This window comes from Typopeltis vanoorti, chromosome 12 (genome assembly GCF_054136105.1).
Source record: "Typopeltis vanoorti isolate ZY-2024b chromosome 12, IOZ_Tvanoo_1.0, whole genome shotgun sequence".
Taxonomy (NCBI): domain Eukaryota; kingdom Metazoa; phylum Arthropoda; class Arachnida; order Uropygi; family Thelyphonidae; genus Typopeltis; species Typopeltis vanoorti.
Genome location: NC_143560.1, coordinates 113,676,622 through 113,703,891, shown reverse-complemented (window position 1 = coordinate 113,703,891; position 27,270 = coordinate 113,676,622). Strand labels below are relative to the sequence as shown.

General features: G+C 34.7%; 1 protein-coding gene across 1 annotated transcript in view; it reads left to right on the top strand.

Moving 5' to 3' along the window:
* Positions 1-27,270, top strand: part of LOC150101143 (ubiquitin carboxyl-terminal hydrolase 24-like) — an 824,883-nt gene that overhangs the window by 186,333 nt on the left and 611,280 nt on the right. The window contains exon 13 of the mRNA XM_090401261.1: positions 18,440-18,535. Within this exon, the coding sequence (XP_090257387.1) occupies positions 18,440-18,535 (96 nt within the window). The remainder of the gene's footprint in view (positions 1-18,439; positions 18,536-27,270) is intronic.

Sequence of the window (27,270 nt, the reverse complement as noted above, 5' to 3'; positions counted from 1 at the left end):
TGAACATCTAGCTTTTAATATCAAGCAAATTATATGACATTTGTTTCCGAACAGGCTCCTTTTTTTTTTTTTTATTAATTTCATGATAGCATTCATAAGCATTTTTTAAATCTGTAGCTAGTGTTTAGTATATTTGAAATTCGAATCTTGTGACTCAAATGTCCATTGCTTTTTTATAAGGCTTTGTTATTTATAACTATGTAGACTTCATGGATTGTGCATTTACTTCCTTCAAATATTTTTCTTTATCTTTTAAAATTGTACACACAGTTAAAGTGCTCAAATGATTAGGTTATTTGTGCTGCATGTTTGCTTATGATCTGATATTTTGTTTTCAGTGTTATTCCTTTATTTGCTATCTCTTTTTTATGCTTCTTTTTATTGACATTATTTGAAATAAGAGAAGACAGTGAAAAATTTAGAGCAAGTACAGCCACTCTGCTTTATGTTATGTAAGTAGGTGAGACACTTGTTTTTCTGAACAAACTCATGCACAATACTATGTATTGTATTGTATAGCTGTGTGCATGGTTTGAAATACTGTATTTATGAATGTTTAGCATTTGTTTATTGCAATTAATGTCCATATTTTAGATTTTGTTGATAATTGATGCTAAAAACTTGTAAACCCAGGAACTTATAAAGTTAAAATTTGTAACATAAGAACTGCCTGTACTGTTTAAAAAAATTTTTGGCATCTTTGGAAAAAAAAAAGTTTTAAAATAATAGGGTCAAGAACTTTCAAAGGTTGCTTATGCTTTCTTGATTTAATTTTTTCCATCTTAGAGGAGAGAAGTTACTGAAATTACTCTACTAATATTAATGAAATATTAACGAATATTGTAAAATCTATATTGTTATCTCTCCATAGTTACATAGGAATAGTTTTTTAATACTGGATAGTCTGCTGAATTGAATGAATTTTCTTTAGAGTAGTGTTTTGTATATGGGACATTGGTCTAAACTTTTGACAGCTTGTTATTATCACATTTGCTGTAGTGAAACTGATAACTGTTCTGTCAGAGTGGATTGATTGAAACCGTGGTCCCTTATTCTTTTATTGGTTCTGTGAAGAAATTGTTGTATTAGGGTTGATTATTGAGCACATTGTGGTGGCAGTAAGTTCTTTTTTTTGTGCAATCTTTTGGAGAGAGATATTCATTTGTCAAGAGATATTTGTTTGTTGTAATTTACTGCTAGGCTGTAGACCACAAGGAATTTGAGATATAATTGTGCCTTTGCTCACCCATGGTGGGTTTTTGGCAGCAAGTTAAAAAAAAAATTATTTGTTCAGAATGGTTTTGGGTTGTTGAAAGTTTTTTACTTTGCTTCTATACATTAAAGATACCAAGAAATTATACGCTTGGTTTTAATCATTTTAAAGGATTAAAACAAGTATATAATTTCATGGTATCTTTAATGTATAGTTTTGGGTTGATTGTTTTTTAGGTTATGTCATGCTCACTCTAGCTTACCACTTGATAATGGGTCAGAGTGGATGGCAGGATTTGCAAAGAATTTTGCACGCCTTTCTCATAGGAAAGTTTTGATCTCAGGGATACGGTATTAAAGTTATACGTTTCTTACTAACCATGGTGTATTGAATGCTATTTGTAAACATTTGTTTTGGATTACCTGTTGTTTATTAACATTTGAGTCTGTCATGTGATTTCAAACAGATTAGCCATACATCAGAAGTGGTCTGATCTGCATCTTGTATAAGAGTAGCACAGACTACTCTTATACAGCCTACTGTTGTATATGAGTAGTGTGTGATTGGCTGGCTACTCCAGTTGAGTAATGGGTATAGTTGTGCTATTGTCCCAGTTGCTTTTGAGCAAGCATAGTCAACATGAACAATGAAGCAAAGCCTTTTATCTAGTTATATCTACTAGATACCACTAGTTGCTTTAGAATGAGATATAAGAGTGGCACAGACTATTCTTATACAGCCTACTGTTGTATAAGAGTAGTCTGTGATTGGCTGGCTACTCCAGTCGAGTAATGGGTATAGCTGTGCTATTGTCCCAGTTGCTTTTGAGCAAACATGGTCAACATGAACAGTGAAACAAAGCCCTTTATCTAGTTATATCTATTAAATACCACTAGTTGCCTTAGAATGGGATACCAAACATCCCTACTTTTCTCTGTGGGGATACTCATCTTGTGAATAGTACTGCAGTGCGCTTGTCTACATTGACATCAGTTTGCTATTTCGTGAACCACTCTTCCAGTTCTGAGATTGCATTTTGCAGTTTTGCAGTTCCTAATCTAGGCTGAAAGAATTGTACTATTATTGCAGTATCATCTGCTTATAGGACCTGTTGTGGCATCTGTATATGGAATATCAGTGACATAGATGGTGAAGAGCATAGGTGATAATAAGGATCCCTGAGGGATACCTGGTGTAATTTTGCATTTAGATGAACTTATTCTCTGCAATTTCACTTGGAGATTGGGATCATTGACGTAGGATTTGGTAAGTTTGACCAGTCCTGGTGGGAATCTAAAAAGAAGCCCATTATGCTGTATTTTGTTAAATACTTTGGCAACATCCAGGAAGATTGCTCCTGTGTACTACTTCCAGTTGTATCATCATTGTATATCTTCTGCAATTCTAGCTGCTGACTTACATCTTAAATGTAGATTATTTATTTTCTCTGTAATGTTCCATATTATTTGAATAGCTACAATTATGTGTGATATTCCAAGTGCCATATTTAATTGTAATATTTGAATAGCTTTTCTGTTGCACTTTGTGATATGTCTTTTCCAGGTCTACAAAACTTGAATACAGATCCTTTTATATTCCCATGATTTCTCAACTATTTGTATTAAAGAGAAAATCTCTCCTGGTATTTGAGAAAAAATCTCAGCTTATTTTTTCAGTATTTCTCCTCCACAATTTTTCTTAACCTCTTCTCAAGTATGCTTGCATAAATCTTACTAGGAACATTTGGTAGTGAAATTCTTCTCTGATTTTCATATTTAGTTTTATTTTCTTTTTTTAGAGACAGGTACTAGGAATTGTGGATGATTAAAAGATCTGCTCCAATCTTCTAAACTAAGCCTTCTGAATTATGCAGTCCAGCTGCAGTAATCTGTTTTATACTTCTGTGTTGGAGCATTTCTGCCTAGGTTATAATGATGACTTAGCTGCCTTGGTCATCATTATAACCTAGCTGCCTATCCATATTTCAGGTTTCGATGGTTTCCCCCACCTGTAATTTGATTGGATTCCTCATTGCATTTCTCTAGAATATTGCCTGCCATCATTCTGTTACTGCTTGTTTTATTAGTCTTTCAAAGTAATTAATTACTCTAGACATCTAGAATGTCTTTATTTTCAGTTTTTATTTCACCTTTATCATTTCTGATTACTTTTACCTCCTTTTCTAAGTCTTTTCAACAGCTTCTAGAACATTTTGCCATCTTCCTGATATTTAGCTTGTATATTATTATTATTATGTGACACTGCAAAGGAATCCATGGACTCATCACGAGAGGGCACTCTATTCCACTCAGCTACAAATACAAACGTCACCATCTCCCCTACATTCTTACCAGTTTTCCTATGACTTTGGTCTAGCTACTTTTATGGCTTGCTTCTTCATTTTTCTTATATTCTTACTTTCTTACATTTTTCTCTCTTCTGATCAAATTTATTTTCCACAGACTTTTACTGTGCTTTATTCTATCTTTGGATTACCTCTTTAACTTCTTAAATCCAAAATAATATATATAAATAATAAATATGGTATAAACACAATATAATGAAATAATATCTTTGCAGATATCTTCACCACATCTCTTAGTATATAAGCCAATGTTTTCAGATAATGTCACTAAGTCTCCAAGGTTCAGTTCTTGTTTTCAAGCTGGTTAATTTTTTCTTGAATAATATTTGTATATTTGAACAGTTAACCTGCTTGACTTTGGTTCTTTTAAAAATTTTTGTACGTATTTTTCTTCTCCATATGAAATTTATTTTTATCTTGCTTAAAACCAAATGGTGTAATCACTTCTAGATTCAAATTCTCTGTATGTTCTTCTGTCCTAAACTATCCTAAAGATATCACTATCAATAATGAGACTGTGAGTCAGTGAGACTTTTCTTGTATCTTTTCTCCTTGTGAATTTTTGCACATCTGTATTTTGGCACATGGTATTATTAATGACTGATCCACATCCCGAAGAGAAATCTAGCAGGTTTTTATTGGCTTGACTCTTTAATCCAGATTTTCTCCAGACATTTCTGTATGTCTGTATTCATTTCCTGCTCTGCTGTTTTCCCCAAAGAGGACTGATGTTTTTTTTTTATTTTTTTTTATGTCAGCTGCTTTCTGTAATGAACTGAAAAAATTCCTTCACTTCTTCAGCATTGAATCTTCTGTAGGCCCATAGACAAAATTAAGTCTCATTGTCCAGTTCCTGTTCATGCTGCTTCAAGTTACAGGAGTATAGTGAGGATTTGCAATTGGAAGTGATCATCACTTAGTTTTGAGTAGGATAAAAATTAATATCACATTGAAAATAAACAGTGTATAGGAATGTTTTAAAAAGAAATGAAGTTGAGCAGCTTTCCAGGTAAATTGTAGACTCAACTATACAAACATCATTCAGGAGAAAAATGAAACAGTTTGAAAACAAGAGCTAAACTTGAAGTGTCAGCAGCAAACTTGCACACTATTTCCACTCTTATTCTTCATCTATATGGATCACATTATAAAAAAAAAAAAAAGTTGCATTAAACCTGATATTTGAATTTTAGATATCAGCAGGGGCGGCTCGTGCACGGGCACTGCAGAACTGCAACACCCCCAATTTTTCTCGATATATAAATATATTTATTAATTTATTTATATTTGCTTGTAATATTTAATTTTATCATCAACAATCCTATACAATTCTCTTATTTTATATAAAAAATAATAAAAATCCATCTTGTGGCACTTAGGAGGGCAAAGAACGCTAGCAGCACTGTGTTTACCACGGTGTCATATTGCTACGTGCGCAAGCATATGCATGTCATAGTGAGATACAAGCTATTAGCATAATGTGGCACTGTCCATCACGCAGTTCCACTATTGTTTATATGCAGTTTGCACCAGTAGTAGAGGTTCGTAGTGCTTATCGTGTTTACTCCTTCTCTTTAAATATTTGGACATTACAATTAAAGGATTTAATTGTAATGTTCAAAAATTGTAAATTCATTCCTTTAATTGTAATTAAAGGAATGCTTTTATTTTCAAGTAATTTTGATTTATATAAATTAAACTTATAATTTTATCAATAATAAACAATATTTTTTCATGTTTAATTTTTAAAAAATATTTTTTACCATAATTTTGATATTTTATCCAAACACGTATATGCTGTACTTATAGTGTGTATGGATATTTCGAAAGTTGCAGCACCCCCACGATTTCAAGCCACAAGCTGCCACTGGATATCAGTCTTAACTGTTTGCTTTATGCAGCATATGTTATACTTCTAAAGACATTCAGTGCAAATCTTCAGGTTTTTCTAAATAATTGAATAACAGCTATAATAAATTTGGCATGCAAATCAGCAATAAAAGGACCAAAAACTGTGTTCCTGCACGTGAAAATAGGCAGGAACCTAGAAAATTTCAGTTGCATTCTCAACAGAACCTATAGAACTAGTAAAATATTTCAGCTATTTAGACACTTTTAGTGAAAATGGCAAATTAAATATGGAAATAGACAATAAACAAAGCTAGTATGGTGGGGAGCCATTGATTAAATTATATGGAATAAGGGAAAAATCAGCCAAAACACTAAACAAGCAGTATATAGACAGTTTTCAAACCAGTTTTGAGTTATGTATCTTGAGCGTTGGTTAGAAATAAAGCACTTGATTGAAGATTAGGAACCACTGATATGAGAATTCTGAGAAAAGTAGGGGCCTTCCTAATAACTTCATTTTTAATGAAGTTATTAGGAAGGAACTTGTCATTGTTAGCATTCAAGAATATGTGAGCAGGGCTAATCTAAGGTAGTATGGTCACTTAAACAGAACGGGAGAAGAAAGTTTAGCAGCACAGGTGTTTGATGCCAATATGTAGGAAAAGATCTAGATGAACACAAAGATCTAGGTGGACTGATTCAGTGAGAAGTGCCTTAGAAGATCAAAATGCTAGATATGATGGTATTGGAGTACTGACAAGTCATAGACTAATTTGGAGGAAAATTGTTGATTGGAGATTAGCAATAATGTAAACTTAATCATGTAGTGCCTGTCATAGTAGCCTGTACACCCCCTTGAGGGTAAATATCAAGAAAATGATGATGATGATTATCTAGTTTGCTGTTTTGATGTTTGTTCATTTACTCTACTTGAAACCAGCCATTCATGAAGACAGCTTTATGTGCTGATCATTATTGTTTGAATTTTGCATCATATCATTATTATTTTGAAAACCCCTGCTTTTATCTTCTAGTAACACTAATAATGTTGATGTGGTACTTCTATAATTCTGGCAGTTCAATTTCTTTTTTATTGGTACTTACAGTTTTGAAGCCTATCTTAAATTTTGGTGATATTGAATTTGAATTTACTCAAGTAGCTGAACTTTTCACTGTTCACTTTTTTTCCTGATGGAAACAATGGGAAGGGGGAGTAATCATTTGATTTTCAGTCAGCATAACATTTCATCTTATTGTACTGATATGATGATTTTGGTTAAGCCAATACAGAATACATGTTGGTCAGCTGAATCCAAAAATGCCAGTCCATTCTTTGTTTGGGTGCATCCCAATACCTGATAATGGGATGCACCACAAGAAGGCCAGGATTAAATATAACATTGGACTGCAACTGGCATTCCCTTCATTCCCCTATCATTTGAGTATAACGTTATTTAGAAGTTATTGAAATGTATAGTTTAAGAACATAAGGAGCATCCATGTACTGTTGTTTACCTTTTGAGTTAAACTCTTTCCTTTCCACAAGATGGTACCATTGCCATGCCAAGATATTACCATTGCTGCAGTCAGATTATTGTCTCAAAAGTAAAACAGTTGCTAGTATTTACTCTTAAACATGTTTAGAAGTTTTTTTTGCTTCTTTGAAAGGATAGTTTAGAGATCTGTGTGTAGAGGCTTAAGTGCTGTGAGGACATCATGTTGGAGGCTTAATGGATTGTACACTCAGAAAGGATTAAAACAGAATTTAATTCTTCCTATATTTCGTCTCAGTCAATGAGACATCTTGAGGGATTACACAAAAAAACTAATGTAACATAAAAACAAATAACAAACAATACTAAGCCCAACCACGTGGGTGACACTAAAGTCCTATCTAGATGGAGCACCCTCTAAGGGCAGTTGTAGGTGGCCTGGAATGTAAAGTGGGACATCTGGTGATAAGCGTTTCCCAAATCTTAGGAAGCTTAATGCAACCATATTTGTTAAGATTTGGTTGATTCCTGAGAGCTGCTGCTGATTCTAAGAATAATCTCTCTCTTTTGAATTTGCTGTGGTGGAGCATGGTGGTTTTTTCCCATGAGTTCCTGTGGGTTGTATCCAAGACATGGTCAGCCAGGCCTGACTGACCATAGTCGTGATTGCAGATGTATGACTTATGTTCCTCCAGACGGATAGTAGCTGATCTGCCTGTCTGTCCAAAGTATGCCAGTTTACAGGAACAGGGTACTTTATAGACTCCAGGCACTGAGAGAGGAGGGAGCTGATCTTTTGTAGAGCGGGTAAGGGTAGCAAGTTTGCGGTGGGACTTAAATGCTGTGTGCGTACGTTGTACTTTTTTAAAGTCTTGGCTATTTTTTCGGATGTGCCACGGATGTAGGATATGGTGACAGCATTACTGAACTCTTTCTGGAGAGAAGACCGGAGAATGGGGAGGACCTGATTATTTTTTTAATGCTGTGATTGTTGTCGCCATTGGAGAGGAAAGTGTTGTATATGTGAGACTTTAAAAAAGTACAACCTACTGAAAATAATGTGGTGGGGCATTTAAGCCCCACCACATTATTTTCAGACATTAAATATGAGTGTTAGGGACCACGAGTTGGCAGCACTTGTTGAGCTGTCTCTCTTCACTGCGTGCCGCTTAATTAGTGATAGCCTTGGGCCACTCAGTCTCCAAAAGTTAGATAGGGCTGAACAGCCTCAGCTACTCCCTATACAGGAATAAAAAGGCATTAGCTGATTTACTGTATTAGTATTATATTAATATAAATATTAAAATTTATAGATAAATATAAACTATAAATATAATACACACACATGCACCCACACATTTACAAATCATTTCAAAACTACAATATTTACAAACAATGTGAGACAGTTTTTGAGCAAAAACCAAGTTTTTGTGTTGGATCACTTGCCGTATTCACCTGATTTAGCACCCTGTGACTTCTTTCTCTTCCCCCGACTTCATTTGCCAATGAAAGGAAAGCAATACGACACCATTGAAAACGTTCAAGCGGTAGTAACCATGACCCTCAACAGCATCCCAAAAACCGATATAAAAAACTCATTTAACTGTGCCAAACACTGTATCGAAGCTTAGGGAGAGTATATTGATTGAAATAAATGATTTGAATAATTATAATTGGCCTGTGTTTTATTTTCTATCAAACAATTGTAGACATGACCATTCATTAGGACCAGAATGAATCCTTTTTTGATACCCAGTTGTGCAAGAATGTATAGTTCTGTACATAATATAGTAACTACTTATAGTCGCTTCTAAAACAATAAACTTTTGTATGCCTGCTTGTTAATCAATTTACATTTATATTACATTTTCTACATTTTTTGCAGAATAGTTTGATCACATGTGACTTGTTTTCTAATGAGATTTAGGAATTTTATGTAGTGCCTTTTTCAGCTACTCCTTAAATGGATGGAAGTCACTAGGATTGTTAGTGAAACTGGGATTTCCTCCTAGTTTGTTGCATTTGCAGGAGGAAATCCCAGTTTCACTAAAGCATACATGTGTGTGTGTGTAGTAGACATGACCAGAAGAGAAGGGCACATTGGTATTTTAATAACAGAGCTAATATTTTCACTTAATGAAGATGTAACCTGCTTGAAATATTGGATGTAATTAAATAGTTTGAATAATCCTACCCTTCAGTGTTTCCTCCTATTAAATCAGCATTATGTATACATCATATGACTTTTACTGAAGCCCTTCTACACTGTGCACATGTTTAGGTTGTGAAACTCTGCTATGTTATTCCAATTTTAACAAGAATGATTGTATACTTATCTCCTTGTTTCAGAAATCATCTTTAAAACAGGAAGATATATAGGTAGTCCTCGACTCACGACGATTCGCACTTATGATGGCCAAAAATTATTATTAAAAATTCTCTAAGTTAACTTTGCTGCCAGCATATACATGCATACATCACATTACTTTTGTATACACATCGCAGCATTGCCATTAGTTGACAAGCAAAGCCTATCACCAATACGCAATAGCCGCTGTTATGGTTCACCCAGTTCTAACTTATCACAACCTTTGGCAGGTTAGTTGCTAATCAGCAGTTGAAGTGTTCGTTTCTCTCGTAATTTTTGTATCTCGTCGTAACCCTATCATGTCCAGTAAGAAAAGTAATACTACTGATGAAAATTCCAACACAGAAAAGAAGGCAAGGAAAACTTTAAGTTTAGATGTTAAAATGAAGGTGATTAAAGCATATGACAAAGGAAAGAAAGTCGATGAAATAGCATGAGAAGAAAAACTATCGCATTCAACTGTTTCAGCAATTATAAAAGATCAAGAATAATGGAGGCAGCTAAAGGGACAGTTAATATGAAATGCACAATTTTAACAAAAAAAAAAGAGAAGGGCCAATTCATGAAATGGAGAAGCTTTTAATGATATGGATAGATGATCAAAGCAACAAGAATATTCATCTCAGTTTGTTTATGATTCAAACAAAAGCACACAGCCTATTTGACAATTTAAGGAATCAACAAGAAGATAAATATGGTGAGCATACATTTGTGTGTGTATGCTCACCATGTTTAATGGTGAGTAAACAATTTAATGCTAGTAAAGGTTGGTTTTATCGATTCAAAAGCCGATTTAACTTACATAACATACAAATAATGGGAGAAGCTGCTAGCTCCGATTTTGAAACTGCCGAAATTTTCAAGAAAAATCTGAAGAAAAAAAAAAATCTGAAATAAACACATATCAAAAATCACCATTTTTGATATGTGCTTATGTATTTTTTTCTTGGTGGGTTGCGAAAGGAGAAACTTGTTTCTCCTTTCGCAACCCACCACCTATATACGGTACTAACGTACTATAGGTTGACCAACCAACCTCCTGTATATGGGTCCAACATAAAAAAAAAAAAATGTGGACATTATCTCCCAATGATCAAATAATCATCTTCATTTCTGTTCATAAATAGCTTGTGAATGCATTTACTGTGTAATTGATGTGTTCTAGTTGGATTAACTTCTAGAACATGTAAAACTTGCAATCTACTTGACTGCAAGTTTTTGTGTGATTGCATTCATTTATATTTCTGAATATCTCTGCCAAGTGGATCAGTAAATTTTACAGTTGTGTGGAAAGGCTTATGTGTTTATTGTATGTGTTACTTTATTTTTAAAGGTATTGATGAGAACACAGACTTATAAGAACATAATTACTCTTTATTAACTTATTGCTGATATTTTGCTTTTATTATATCCAGTATCTTCAGAGCACAAAAACAGTTTGTCACAGTATGCAAAACGACAACAATCTGAATAACAATGGGACTAATTTAAACAATTGCAACAGGCAACACAAAGATTAAAGTCCTAATTAGGTGCCATATATGTTGGGAAAAAAAAAACAACAACAACAGAAAAACAATTATTAATTAGATCTTAAGATGACCTGATTTTCGGTAAATTTATACAGCCATACTTGTTGAAGTTTGGAGTATGTTTCAAGGTTGATTCTGTTGATTCCAAGAACAATCTCTCTGATTTATAATGACTTCTGTGTAGCACTTTTGTTTTTTTCCAATTGATTATGTGTGCAAGGATATCTAAGGCATGGTCTGCTAGGTCTGTTCGTGTGATTGAGCTTACTATGGACAGACAGCAAGAACTGTGAACATTCACCTCAGTGAACATATAAAAAATATACCACTGTCGTTATGCCCCTGCACACAAGATCAATTGGAAAAAAACAAAAGTGCTACACAGAAGTCATAAGTCAGAGAGATTGTTCTTGGAATCAACAGAAGCCTTGAAACATATTCCAAACCTCAATAAGTATGGCTGTATAAATTTAAAGAAAATTTGAGAGACAGTCATCTTAAGACCTAATTAATACCTGCTTTCTCTCTGTTTTTTTTTTTTTTTTTTTTTTCCCAATATAGATGCCACCTAATTAGGATGACTTTAGTCTTTGTGTTGCCTGTTGCAGTTGCTTAAACCAACGATTTTCAACCAGTGTGCCACGGCACATTGGTGTGCCGCAAGAGGTCTGAAGGTGTGCCACGAGATTTGTGAAAATAAATTAATTGAAAGAAATAATGTCATAATTTGTGCATTTATTTATTAGTGTCTGGTCTTCCATCCACACCTGAAGCTCCCTTATTTATATTTTACGAAACTTACAGTTGGTGAATCGGATTAAAATTGTGTGTTAATTAGCTTTAATCTTTTGATAAGTGTTTTCGCAAATAATTTCATTTAATTCCCTTATTTTTAAGGTAAGAGTTCCTTTATTGTCTTATTTTTCATTCAGTTAATTTTATTCAATAGTATTCCTTTAACATGGATAAATTTGTAATAAAAAAACAAAAATTTGAAGACAATGAAGAAAGTGAATCTAGTACGTCGAAAGGAAAAAAAAAGAAGAATGTGAAGATAGTTTTGCCCAGCACATCAACTTCTGATACTATATTTAGTACTGGTTCTTCTAAAACTAAATTTAAAAACTAATGTTCGCCGTTACGATGAAAATTATTTGTCATTTGGCTTTATTTCCAATCAAGAAGATCCGCAACGTCCTACATGCGCAGTTTGTGGTGAAAAATGAGCAAACAATGCTATAGTTCCAAGTAAATTAAAAAGACATTTACAATCTAAACATTCTCACTTGAGCGAAAAACTAGCTGAATATTTTAAAATACTTGTACCAGATAAACCTATTCAAGCAAAAAGATGGACAAAATTTGTAACTGTGTCCGAAAAAGCCCAAGAAGCCATTTACGCTATTGCAGAAATTGTTGCTAAAAAAATGAAATCTCACACAATTGCAGAATCTGTAATTCTGCCAGCATGCTGTAAAATTGTTAATATCATGTTTGGCGTGGAATATGAAAAGGGGATTTTAAAAATTCCTATGTCAGATAACACCATTTATCGATGTATTCAGGATTTGGTCAAAGACGTTGAGTTGCAAGTGGTATCTCACATTAAAAAAGCAGATATGTTTGCTATTCAGTTGGACGAATCAACTGATGTAATTGGTCAAGCTCAACTTCTAGCCTTCAGTAGATTTATTTATAAGGAAGATATCATAGAACAGTTTTTATTTTGTTGACGACCCCCAGAAACAATGAAGGGTCAAGATATTTTTGATGTTGTTGATAATTACTTTAATTGCCATAACTTGTCTTGGAATTCTTGCATCAGTATTTGCACGGATGATGCCCGCTCGATGTCAGGAAAAGTAAAAGGATTTGTTACACTGGCTCAAAATAAGAATCCTAGAATTATTTTTACACATTGTTTTCTCCACAGAGAAGTACTAGCATCAAAATCATTGGTAGCTAAGCTTAAAAAAATACTAGACGAGACTATCAAATTTGTCAATTATATAAAAGCCAGGTTGTTACAATCGAGATTTTTTGCAGTACTATGCTCCTCAATGGAAGCTTCTTTTGCGCGGTTGTTAATACATACAGAAGTGAGATGGTTATCTCGTGGACGAGTTTCAAGATTTTATGAACTGAAAGAGGAAATTCTAATTTTTTTAACAACTCAACAATATGAGTTATTCTTAGTGATGAGCTTTGGTGCAGTAAGGTTGCATTTCTTGCTGATTTATTTCAATCTTTAAAAATACACTTAATAAAAGTATACAGGGAGACTGTGAAAACATTCTTACTTCCACTGACAAAATTAACGCCTTCAAGGAAAAACTAATGCTTTGGGAAGAAAGAATCAGAAAAGAAAATGCAGTAAATATGTTTGAACTCACAAAAAAGTTCCAACTGAATGAAAATCTAATAGATCTAATTTTACAAACCATAAGATTACTAAATACAAATATTGAAAAATATTTTCCCTCACTTGACATATCATGCTTTGATTGGATAAGAGATCCGTTTGTCTTAAGCGCGTGTAAATTGGAAAATTTAATGATTAGAGAAGAGGACGAATTAACAGATATAAGAAATGACAGAGGTTTAAAACTAAAACATTCAACAATAGATACTACTTTGTTTTGTTTTGGTTATCTCTAAGAAGTGAGTTTCCCAATATTACCAAAAAGGCAATAGAAGTACTTCTTCCATTCTCCACGTTGTATTTGTGCGAATCAAGCTTTTCTGCAATGAATATTATTAAGAACAAAGATAGATCATGGCTAGAAGCCTTGGAAGATGATTTAAGAGTATGCCTATCTAAAATTTGACCTCACACAAAAGACATTCTGAAACAACATCAAGCTCAGATATCTCATTAAAATTAACTGCAAGTATGTATATTATTTAATATGTTTAGTATTCATTCGAAAAAATCAATAAAAAAAAAATAATTTTGAGTATTGTTTTTCTTACTCAAAATGTCAAAAATATAGTTTAAATTTTTTTGGAGCAAAAAGGATAAGTAATTACTATTATTAATATCTTGTGTGTGTAAATCAATCAAAATTATGCCTATTTTTTGCCAGATTGTCAAAAAAATTAAAACAATATATTTTTAGTGTTCCGCAGAATTTTAATAATTAGTCTAGGTGTGCCATATTATGAAAAAGGTTGAAAATCACGCTTAAACTAGTCCCATTGTTATCCCGATTGTTGTTGTTTTGCATACTGTAACAAACTGTTTTTGTGCTCTGAAGATGCTGGAAATAATATCAGCAATAAGTTAATAAAGAGTAATTATTTTCTTATATCTCTATGTTCTGATCAGTACTGTTAAAAATAAAGTAACAAATTTTTACAGTGTCTATCATTTTTATTTTTAGAGGTACCTGTGGCATAGTATAATTATTAAAAGAACATGTAAGACCACAGTAATAACTTTTAATTAATAAAGGTACAGATATTTCATACTGAAACTAATAGTACATCTTCAGTGTCACACAAACAGTTATAGGAATGGAATACAAGTAACGAACATTCGGTGGATCACTATTAAAATACAATTGTTGCCGCATGCTAGGAAATGATAGAAAATAATAATTAATCTTTAAGATAATTTTTTTTTTTTTTTTTTTTATTGATTACATAAAATAAAAGTCTCCCAGATCTTCGAGAGAGAGAAACAATTATTTAGATTTAAATTTGGTCGGTGTAAAATACCTTCAAAACTTTCTTTAAAAAGCGTTCATATTTGAACTTGCATCTACGGAGGAGAATAGCTTTATCCCACTGAATATTATGAGTAGTGTTAATACTGTGTTGTGCTAGACCAGACTTCTGAGGTTTGTTGTATTCAATATAATTGATGTTCCTTAATTCTTTTTTCCACAGAACGGCCAGTTTGTCCAAAATAAGAAACATCACATTCACATGGTATTTAGTAAATGCCAGCCAAAGATAGAGATGACAGTTTATCCTTTGCAGAAGGCAATAAAGAGGACATTTTGTTGATAGGAACAAAATTCTTGTTGTAAGATTACTAGAGAAGAGCAAACTTATAAACTCCCTGTCTATATGGACTCCCGAAAACCCATAAAGAAGGCTATCCAGTGCGACCTATCGTGAATTGCATTGATTCTCCTACTTATCGAATTGCAAAAGTCTTGTCACGTTCCTTAAGTGTTCTTACTGGACATTCCAGATACATAAAAAAATTCAACAGATTTTCTTGAAAAAATCAAGGATATAAAAATCAGAGTCTGAGTTGTTAGTCAGTTTCCACATTGTTTCTCTGTTTACCAATATTTCATTAGCCGACACAGTCAAATTATTATATGAAGATTACCCTCTGGATATCGCAAAGATTTTCGAATTTGTTATCCATTCAGGTTATTTCAGCTGGAAAAACAAGATCTACAAACAAGTTGAAGGTACTGCCATGGATAGCCCTCTGTCTCCACCTTTGGCAAACTACTTTTTGAAACAATTCGAAGACACTATGTTTTCATCCATTCAACCTCAACCATCTCTTTGGTATCATTATGTCGATGATGTTTTTGCTATTTGGTCACATACTGAAGATGAGCTTTCCACATTTCTACAACAGATAAATAGCTTTCACCCATGTATTCAATTCACCATGGAAAAAGAAAATTCTGGTACTTTACCATCCTCCTTACTCGAACTTCTTCTGGTACCTTATCTACAAGCGTCTTTCGAAAGCCCACATTTACTGGCAGATACATTCATAAAAAGTCTGCTCACCACACATCTCAAAAATTTGGCATTCTTAAATCTCTAATTAATAGAGCACATAAAGTTTGCTCTTCTCCAGTAATCTTACAACAAGAACTTTCAATCATTAAAAAGTTAATGGAATCGAATAATTACAACCCCAATCAAATCCAACAGATAATGAATCTTATGTTCCAATACCTAAGGTTTCTTCAACAGTCTGCAGCATTCCAATCCCTTACATTCCAGGAATCTCAGAACCTATAGGTAGAATTTTGAAAAAGTATCAATTGATTCCCACTATGTTCCTATCACCAAAATTTCCTCTTTATTGCCTTCTACAAAGGATAAACTGCCATCTTTTTGACAGTTTATCCTTTGTAGACACATTTGGCTGGCATTTACAAAATACCATGTGAATGCGATGTTTCTTATTTTGGACAAACTGGCCGTTCTGTGGAAAAAAGAATTAAGGAACATCAATATTATATTGAATACAACAAACCTCAGAAGTCTGGTCTAGCACAACACAGTATTAACACTACTTATAATATTCAGTGGGATAAAGCTATTCTCCTCCATAGATGCAAGTTCAAATATGAACGCTTTTTAAAGAAAGTTCTGAAGCTATTTTACACCGGCCAAATTTAAATCTAAATGATTGTCTCTCTCGCTCTCTCGAAGATCTGGGAGACTTTTATTTTATGTAATCAATAAAAAAAAAAAACAATTATCTTAAAGATTAATTATTATTTTCTATCATTTCCTAGCACGTGGCAACAATTGTATTTTAATAGGTGATCCACTGAATGTTTGTTGCTTGTATTCCATTCCTATAACTGTTTGTGTGACACTGAAGATGTACTATTAGTTTCAGTATGAAATATCTGTACCTTTATTAAAAGTTATTACTGTGGTCTTACGTGTTCTTTTAATAAGTGTCTGTACAATGTCAAAGTTTATTGACCATGAGTACAGTAATCTATATGAAAAACTAAGGTTGTACCAAACCAAAAACCTGAAGCCACAGAGTTCTAGTGCCAATCACATCAATTTCCTCAGTCCCTATTGCTGTTATTGGTTTCATTTCTCATTGCCATTATATTGTCAGTTGATGCTTTATCTTCATCAAGGTGGCCTGATAGCATAATAAATAGCTTCATTTGGTGCATTTTTCAAGTCTATCAAGTAATGAAATTTAAGAATATATTTAGCATTATAAATCAACTTAAATATAGTCTGTTGTCTTTTAATTTTAATTTGCTTTTAATTTTATTATGTTAATCAATTCATCAACCAGAAATTTAAAATAAGAGGCTTTCAAATTGGGTATGCAGTGTTCTTTGGATTTATGGGAATAATGTTTTTAATCAGCTCCCTTAGTTTGTTTATGAGTGAAATATTTTGCAATATTAGAATTGGGAATCCAGTCTGCAACATAGCTGATATTTCATCCGTAAAATTAGTGCCTAGTTTCTTTTGTAATAAAATGCACCAATTTATTACACATCGTATTATCATTTGCATCATTTTCTTCCATTAACATACATTAAGTCTTTGACTTAAGCAGTTAATTCATTCCAAAGGTTTCTGCATAAGTTGAATGTTGCTTAAATACTATGCAGTTTTGACATATGTTTGTTTCAAAGGATAATTAAACCTACTACAGGGTCTGCTTATGAAAAGAAAATTTGATAAAATGTAAGTTTATTCAATATCCTATCGAGTACATAAATATAAACACATATGTAATTATAAGAAAACTAATACAAACAGTATTACATAGTCATTATGAATATATAATGCTGTATATAGCTCTCTCAACAAAGCTCTCTCTCTTTGTTGCAAATCAGTTTATAGCATGCAGTAGCATCTTCAGTTTTCTCTTGTATAAGGTTTATCAGCATCTATTGTTCCATGTCTTTAATCTAAATCACCAATAATTTTTCTGTTTCTTCTATTAATATGCCTCTTTTCTTGGAAGTATCATGAATTGCATTGGCTGAACATTTCTTGTGCTGCATAATGCGAACCTCATCTTTTACAACAGTTCTAGCAGTCAAGTCATTCATTTCTAAAGTAAGCATATTGTCTACAGACATATTGCTGTGGTCATGTCTTTTAATATGAGGCACATCCAGAAAGTAAAGTCCATTCAGAATTTATTGTCAAATAAGATATAGGAGAGGGATCATGCATACAGGATGGCATAGAATGACTCATTAGCTAGCTGTTGATCATTTTACTTTTATTCTGTTATTGTTTATGTCTTCTACAAATAATTTATAATAATGCCATGATAAAAAAAATCCTGCCAGTTTGTGAGGTTTGTGGTGATGTGGTTTTTGTTGGTGGAAAACAATAGTGCTGCAGAAATCCACTGATGACGTAAGGTTTATGGGCCTAATGTAATGAGTGACAGTAAGATTAGCCACTGGTTTCATTTCCACCAAATCATCTTTCACCACACTTGACTGGCCATTGCACTCTTCATCATGAAGATTGTTGCACCTTCTTTAAACAAATACAGCATTGCCTAACCTTACTGTCACTCATTACATTATGGGTTTGAATGTGTTCTTGAACTATCAGCCGAAATAATTATTCCCCTCCTACATACAGCTTCAAGTCATATATATATTAGATAAAATGTTAAAATAACATACATGTTAAATTATGAATTTTGATATCTTTCTTCAAGTATATTAATAATAGTTAGCAATATAATTTTGCATGAGTGATTATTATAGTTTTATTATTTTTAATTAAAAAATGCTTGCTGTCATTAAAGATTTCAAATTTTACATTTGAGAGATTTTACTTATGTATGTGTGTCTATGTATATACACATACATATAAGTGATTATCTTATGTACTTCATAGACCTGTGAAGCAGCAAATGATCAGTTGTGGAAACGTTTGCTTACCTTTATTGGAAAGATTGGAAAGGAAACTAATCAGGGAAAATCTTCTATCAAGGTATTTATGTTCTGTGAGAAGCAGCTTTATTAAGCACTTCATTTCCAAATTTAACTAGCAAAACATTCTCTATGATATTTAAACTTGTTAATTGAGCATATTATATATTATTCTAATCATTCAAACTATTTCATGCTGTGGGTGTTAACTTTTGCTTATGTGTTTCACTATGTTAAACTAGTAACATCAACTAAACTTGTGGTATACAGAATATAAGCTGCTCTTACTTTAGATTCTGGCATGATCCAGCACTTCCTAGACTTGTGTGAAGTTAAGGATGCTTTGAGACATTTATGTGAAACAGTAGCTGCATTATGTATAATTTATTATACATAATGCAGTTAATTTATGTCTCTCTATAGACAGATGTCTGTAGGGAAACAGTCTTGTTCTGGTGTTGCTTTTTGTGTGCTTGTGCTCAATGTGGCCCATGCATTTTATTGTTATTACTGTTATTATAGGCATCTACCTGGAGTTTGAAGATTCATCTGTTGTAATGTTGCATTTACTGACAAAATGTCAGTAAATGCGACAGAGGACAGACATATTTAAGGACAGAACACTTGCAAACATCCCTAATCTTTTCTACTCTCTATGCAAAACATCTATTCCTTGTGCCCTTGTTAATCTTAAATCTTATACATCCATATTCCATATGCAAACTCTAGTAGTGATCCAATTATCTACGGATCCATTCATGTACTGAAATATTCCTTTTGCTTCTACTTTGTTTCCATCATATCCCTTCATTTCCACCTGTTTGCTAGACTTTGTAACCTACAAATTTTGTTCTCATAGGGGACAGATCAATTTTCTATTCCTCTCTACCATTTCTGTGTTCTCAAGAAAACCAGGTGATCATTTCTGAACATAATAGTCCACATATAGTTGATATCAGAACCTTATTAAATAGGGATAATAATATCCTTATCTCTGCTTGTAAATGTATTTTTTTAGCATCCATGTGATCCTTTGAGTTTCTTTGTCCACTATTATTCCCAAATCCTTAACCTCGTTGTTTTCTTTCGTAATGCAGTCCTATCAGTATAATACATAGCTTATAATCTCTGAAGCCCAAAATGTATAATTTTAACAATTTTTCACACCGAACTGGTAATTGCTGTCATTTGCCCACGCTATCAGGCTATTATAATCATCCTGTCATGCCTCTACATTGCAGAAAACTGGATAGTCTCTCTCCATCCTTCCCATTATCATTAATTTATAAATTGAAACACAGCAGTTCAAGTACTGTGTCCTATACTTTGGGCAACTCTACCATACACTACTCTCCAATGCTTGTCCATCAACTACCCTGTTTTTCATATTACTAACTTTGTGTCCATTACCATATGCTCCATCTTACCTAATAGGCTTCTGTGCAGAATTCGACTTGGGTGTGACTCCATTGCAAAATATAAGCTACTAAGATAAGACCTCTCCTTGACAAAATTATGAAGTTCTCTGTACAATGTCACATTTCTAACCATACATTCCATGACTTTTCTCTTAAGGCTTTTTTTTAATATGTTAATCACCATCCCTGAGATTTTGAAACATGATCTTGTCCAATCTGTTGACTTCTCCATTCTAACCCATATTGGCATAGAGGTGTGAAATTATTAGTGAATAATTTATTATGTACACAGCATATTAGCTAGTATTCCCCCCCCCCTGCTTTCTGACTTATTATAATATGACTGTATGCTGTTTGCCATAGGAGAAACATCCTTTGTGGACTTCAAGAAACTTATTGAATAGGTCTCTTTTCTTAAATAAACAAACAAACTAGGTTATCATTATTTCTTCTCTAATTTGGTTTTTCCATTATAATTGTAGTTGATGTTATTCATGTTCCTATCAATTTTTGTAGTTTTCATCTTTGAGCTCTCTTATTTCTTATTACATATGAATTTATTCAGTTGTTTCCCCCCCCCTCCTCCTTCCTGATATATTGGTCTTGCATATACTATTTATTTATTTCAATATACTTAACTTCCCACTTTAAGAGACACTTCATGTGAGATGTAAGGAAAAAGCATAATGAAATAACTAAAGTGGATAAAACTTACCTAACTTTTATTAAAAACATATAATTTTTGGCTCAGTATTAAGGCCATCTTCTGCTAAATGATAAGTTGCAATAAGTCATAATAAACATAGTGGAATAAAATATTTAAATTTAAATATAACAGTAAAACACATGATATGGTCTTTGTGTCATGAGCTAGGTTCAAATTTTATATGTAAAATTCAGACTCACACAGCATATATCAGTCTCACACAAAGAAGTTATAGAACTATAGTGCACTGGTACTGTCATCAAGAATTAAGGGAGAAAGTCTTATTTTTATTGAAAAACTGAATATTGTAAGTTGTTAAGAAACAGCTCATGAGTCAGGCTATTTTCTAGAATAAATGCAGATGACACAAAAGAGGACAAGTAAAAGCACGTTTAGTGGGTTTGCAGTTAGCCTGTAAAAGGATATTAAGCATTGCTTGCATTTTAATAGGCTTAGTGACAAAAGGAGGAGTAACAGATGACAGTTCAATGATATATAGTTTCTTTGAACTGAAACAGACTGTTTTTTGAGACAATAGTTGAAGTCATCACTAAGAGAAGGATTATTAATCAGCTAAAATTCTCTCTTATGGATAGTATCATTAAGAATTTTTTTAAGGAGGATTTTTGTGCACTGCGTGATGTGAGAGTATCATTCTAAGGTGGGGTGAATTTTATATTTATACAGAGTTAGTAGTTGAATGGTGAAATGTAGCATCTTAGCAGAAAAGGATTCCAAGTGTTTTATAAGCTGAAGAAGATACTGATGTAATGTGTTTATGCCAGGAAATGTAAGGGGTAAATGTCAGCACAAGCAATAAGATCTAATCTTGTCTGGAATTTGTGTGTTATCTAGGGCACGGTTTCCCAAATTGTGTTCCATGGAACACTGGTGTTCTGCAGAAAGTGAATAAGTGTTCTGTGAAAAATTATCAATATTAATATTAATATGAGCCTGGAATGGTTTTAAATGCGGCGACTCTAACCAAGGTGTTCCGTTAAAATTTCAGGATTTGTGAAGTGGTCCATTGTAGGAAAAATTTGGGAAACGCTGGTGTAGGGTAAGAGTAGGTGCATTAAGATTCTTTTTTTTTTTTTTTTTTTGATAGAAAAAAGGCAGGCTTGGGATATTTAACAAACATTGGGATTGTTAACAATTTTGGATAGGATAGGACTATTAGTCTTTAGAAAAGGTAATTTATGTATAATAGAAGACAATAGCTGATAGACCCATTGGACACTTATGCAGTGGGAGGGGGTAGTCTGAAGAGAGAAGAAATCTGTTATCATGAGCAATATCTCTGGTTTAAAAACATTTAATATAACATCATAATTTTATCTATGTTTGGTTATGAATAACAGTGGATATAATGTTCATTAAGCCATTTTACATCAAATCATTTTCCTGTCCCCATCATTCAATTCCAAATGTTGACTTAAAATTTTAATATACAATATATATTCTTCTTCTTCTTCTTTACAACTCTTGATGAGTTTTAGCTTGCAGATTCAATATATATATTGCTCTGTATAAGGTCCAATTTCAAATGGCAAATGACATTTATCATGTAACATCATAATTTTATCTATCTTTGATTATGAATAACAGCAGAAGTAATGTTTATCAAGCCATGCACTGTGAAGAGGTATTCACTGCTACCTCTTCACTGGATAAAGAAACGCAGGTGTATAAAAAGAACTACTAGAACTTTTACACAAATTGAATAAGAAGTTGCCAATAGAGATTGATGAGATATCAGTACAGATGCCAAGAGTGTTCAGCTATTCCTTTGACTAGGATGTATAATTTGAGACTCAGAACAGTGAAGATTGCACAGGAGTGGAAAGAATGTATGGTAATCCCATTGCATATGGGTGGTCAAAAGCCTGATTTATCCAACTATTGATCTGTCATATCTCTGGAGTGATGGTGAAGATTTTGGAAAAGTTGATTAGGGATTGCATTCAGAAATGGGTTGATGGAGAATCTATACTAATCTTACTAAGGGAAGGTCATGTTTGAGAAGCTTGCTCACATTCTATACTAATGTTATCATTGAGTTAGACAAGGGGAATGGATATACCATGCTACTTTTGGATTTTTCTTAGCCTTTTGACAGAATACAGCCAGGAAGACTTGTATAAATTGGAGGATATGGGATTGGATTATAAAATATTGGCATATACAGGGTGTTCGGGATAAATTTGACATATTTATAATTAATTATATTTTTCCGTAAGTTACATGTATTAACACACACTTCTCTTCATTTAAAAGTTTGGACCCTTCTTCATTCATATACAAGATGTCAGAAAGGATGGATAGCTGGAACCCACCTGAATCATGGAAGAGAATAACTTGTATCATGATGATTCGTGCCCGCCATCAAAATAAGGATATTACGACTGCTGCCCAATGCTCCCTGAATACAGTAAAAACAATCAGGCATGAACTAGAGACTTGCAATGGTGACTACGAGGATGTAGCAAGAAGAAAGATCCCTAGCAGACGATCTGATTGCGTTCGTACAGCAGAATTCCTCGCAAATCTGCAGGAACAGGTGTTGAAGAACCCTGGCATTGGAATTCGGGCTTTGTTCGTGGAGTTGCTAACTGTAGTCAAGCCCTGGATAACAAGGGTAGCCAATGGTAGGCCGTATGTATGGCAGCAGGATTCGGCCCCTTGCCACACCTCTGGGAAAAGTCAAAAATGGTTGTGTGAAAATTTCTACGACTTCACCAGTCCAAATGTTTGGCCTCCAAACTCCCCAGACCTTAACCCCATGGATTATTTTGTATGGGGCGCAGTTGAAAAAGACACCAATCGCACTTCCAGTAATACAAAAGCCCAGTTAATGGATAAAATTAAAACAGTTTTTGCGGCCCTTCCCAGGGAGACTGTAGCATCAGCTTGTTCGAGGTTCCGAAGCAGAATTGAAGCTGTGATCGATGCTAATGGTGGTTATTTTGAGTAAATCTTGTTGATAGTATTGTAATTAACTCTGCCTGTAATGTTTTTTTGTCAATTCATTAAATTTAATAGATACAAAGAAGATTTTATTTTTCCTTACGAAACTGTCAAATTTATCCCGAACACCCTGTATAAGAGGATGGTTGACTGACAGATATCAAAAAGTGGCATATGGGGGATGTAAGTCTGCAAGATTTAAGATGAGGTGATCCTGCCACCCATCCCAGCATCGTCCTCAGGAAGAAAGTTAAAAAAAAGCTCTGCAAGGACTGTCACTGTCATCAACTCATTTCTTCAAGTTCTCATCATGCTTGTTCTGGCGGTCAAGGAGTTCCAAATCTCAGGCACTTCATGTGTCAGGTCTGCAATTGTGCATTCTCCACTGCATTTGGCCTTGGCATGTATCACACCTCAAAACATTCAGCTGAAGTCAACGCTGCAATAAGAACTGAGCACGTCAAAGTACGTTGGACTGCCGAAGAAGAAAAGATCCTCACTGCTCATGAGATCAAGTTGATAGCTTGAGGGATAAAGAACATCAATGAGGCTTTATTTAAGGTGTTCCCATTAAGATCTTTGGATGCCATCAAGTGTCATAGACGGAAAGCCAGTTACAAAGCCTTAGTTCAAGAATTGGCAGCCCATCTGCCACAGGTAGGGACAGGTAATATCTCCATATCTCCTGTCCCTGCCTCTCCATCTTCCAGCCACCATCCTGCTGTTGAAGAAGAGGCTTTGATTCTCAGACTGACATCATCTTAGATGATACTCCTCTTCCAGAATATAACCATCAAATTCTTAAATCTCTCATCCAGACTCACCTTCTGGGAATGGATATCATAGATCAGTTAAATGACTACCTCCATGCTGAATTCTCCAAACACTTGATGCCTCATCAACATTAGCCTATGTCTCATTCTACGATGACTTGGTCAAATAGGAAGCAGAGGATGAGGGCATATGCAGCTATGCAGGCCCTCTATAAAAAGAATAGAGGGCACTGCGCCAAGACCATCCTTGATGATGCTTCCCCTCCACCTCTGGCAGCCTTACATGATGATTTTGTTAAATTCTGGAGTACAATCTTTTCTATCCACCTCCACACTTTCCTGATGATGACCAACCTACGATATTGAGGTCCATTTCCTGCCCTTCAGATATACCAGCCTGTCTCCATCCAGGAGATCAAAGCAGCTCTTCCATCCAATTTCTCTGCCTCCAGACCTGATGGCTTTCCTGTGACTAGGCTTCGGAAGGTGCCATTGAAGATTCTTCAAGACTTATTGGACATTCTCCTTTCCAGTAAAGCAATACCACCATACCTATGCACTTCAAGAACTATCTTCCTTCCGAAGAAAGAAACTTCAAGCTGTGCATCAGACTTTATGCACGGCTTGAAGATGCACGATCTAATTCTTGTGCATCAGAGGTCCAGCAACGCGATATGTAGAGGCTTAAGGCGGTGTCAGGAATCAGAGAGAGGAGAAGAAAGAAGATATATATTCTCGACACAGCTGTCCGAAAGGACAAAAGCTCTCTCTCTATAATCATGCTGTATATGTTGCTGAAGCCATTTAACCTAAGATTTTATGATAGAGTCTAAGTATCACAGGGAAGATGGTAATAGGTCTATCATAAAATCTTAGTTAAATGGCTTCAGCAACATATACAGCATGATTATAGACAGAGAGCTTTTGTTCTTTTGGACAGCTGTGTCGAGAATATATATCTTCTTCTCTTCTCTTCTCTCTGATTCCTGACTGCTTTAAGCCTCTACATATGGCATTGCTGGACCTCTAAAAGGCCTTTGATAGTGTCTCTCTTCCTGCTCTCCTTCAAGCACTGTCTATTGCTGGATGTCCAGAACTTTTTCTTTCCTATGTTATGGAGTTATACTTGGATAACTCCATCACTATCACTACAGGGTCCATGCGACTTCTATTCCCGTAGTGCGGGGTGTTTGCCAGGGTAATCCTCTATCTCGCCTTTTCTTTAACTGCATCATAGATGAGTTTCTTTACTCTCTTCCTAGCTATATAGGCTAATCTCTAGGCGCTTCTCCCTTTAATGCTATGGTCTTTGTGGGCGATCTTATTCTCGTAGCCTCTACTAAGGTCGACTTGCAGGAACTCCTTGACTGGGCAGTTGACTTTCTCTCTATTTGAGATCTTTTTATTGATGTAGAGAAGTCCTGTTGTTTAGCTCTTGTTCCCCCTGGTCATGACAAGAAGCTTAAGGTCCAGACTATAGAGTTTTCCCTGCATGGGAGGCCGTTGCATGCTTTGACCATTCTGGAAAGTGGAGATACCTTAGTGTCATATTCACCCCCAATGGGAAGGTCTTCTGTCCCTTCTATTCTAGAAACTGGGATTGCTTCTTTGAGGAAAGCTCCTCTCAAGCCCCAGCAAAGACTGTTTCTCTTTCCCACTATCTCCTACCTCGTTTTTTACCACAACTTGGTGCTTGGTAGGACATATATCTCGGTACTGTCCCGAATGGACAGAGTTATCCATTCAGCCATGAGATCATGGCTCCAACTGCTGCCTGACACCTACTGCATAGTTCCACGCAAGCATGAAGGAAGGCAGGCTCGGGGTTCCATCACTTAGATGGCTGATCCCATGCCTGCAGCTGTCCAGAATCGCGAAGTTAGAACTATCTTCTTCCCCAATCTGCAGAGAGAGAGAGAGAGAGACTTTCTATAGCCCATTAATACAAGAAGATTTTAGGTGGGCTAAAGGCTTGTCCCATTATCAGGGTACCTTAATTGAATCAGCACCTGCAGAACACAAGAGATGGGCATCTCTGCTGCACTGTTCTGTAGATGATGCTCCTTTAAAAGAGTCATATCTGGTGCCTCCCCAGCATGATATGACTCTTTTAAAGGAGCATCATCTACAGAACAGTGCAGCAGAGATGCCCATCTCTTGTGTTCTCCCTGGGTTTGAGTATATTGACCTTATCAGGATAAGGATCAGTGCCCTACCCACTTGAGCCTGCACAGCTTGATGGGGTAGTGATGACTCAAACTGTAGGGCTGGCTGCCACTAAAGCGAGACATTGTCTCATATAGCCCAGTGTTGCTTCTGCACCCATGGGGTCCACATGCAGAGGTGTGACGCCATGGTCTCCATTCTGAACAACTGCTTTAAGAACAAAGATTGGGAGACTGCAGTGGAACCACATAGGACCTCTGTGGGTTTGCGTAAGCCAGACTTAGTGATTAAAAGAGATGGTGACATTTGGGTAGTTGATGCCAAGGTGGTGGGAACAGGACACCCACTAGCCTATAGATATAATAATAGGGTAAACTATTATAAGAATAACCAAGATCTAGTTAGTAAGATATGGGAGGAGCATGGGAAAACTCTGAGGTTTACCAGCACCACCATCTCTTTACATGGCATATGGAGTGCAGATAGCTATAAGGACTTAAAACAGCTTGGGCTTATGCAGAAGGATATAACAGTTCTTTCCTTGAGGGTTCTACGAGGCACACTGGTGGTATGTTGTTGCCACCAGAGAATGACTACAACGATAACTAGAAACTAGAACAGGCATAGGGTAAAACACTTGTAAAAGGCTTAGGCCTACATCAAGTCTGGACATGATGTAATGGTAGTACTGCCCATAACCAGTACAAAGATTAATAAAATAAAATAAAATTAACTAGTGATGTACTAAAAGGATCATTATTTAGTC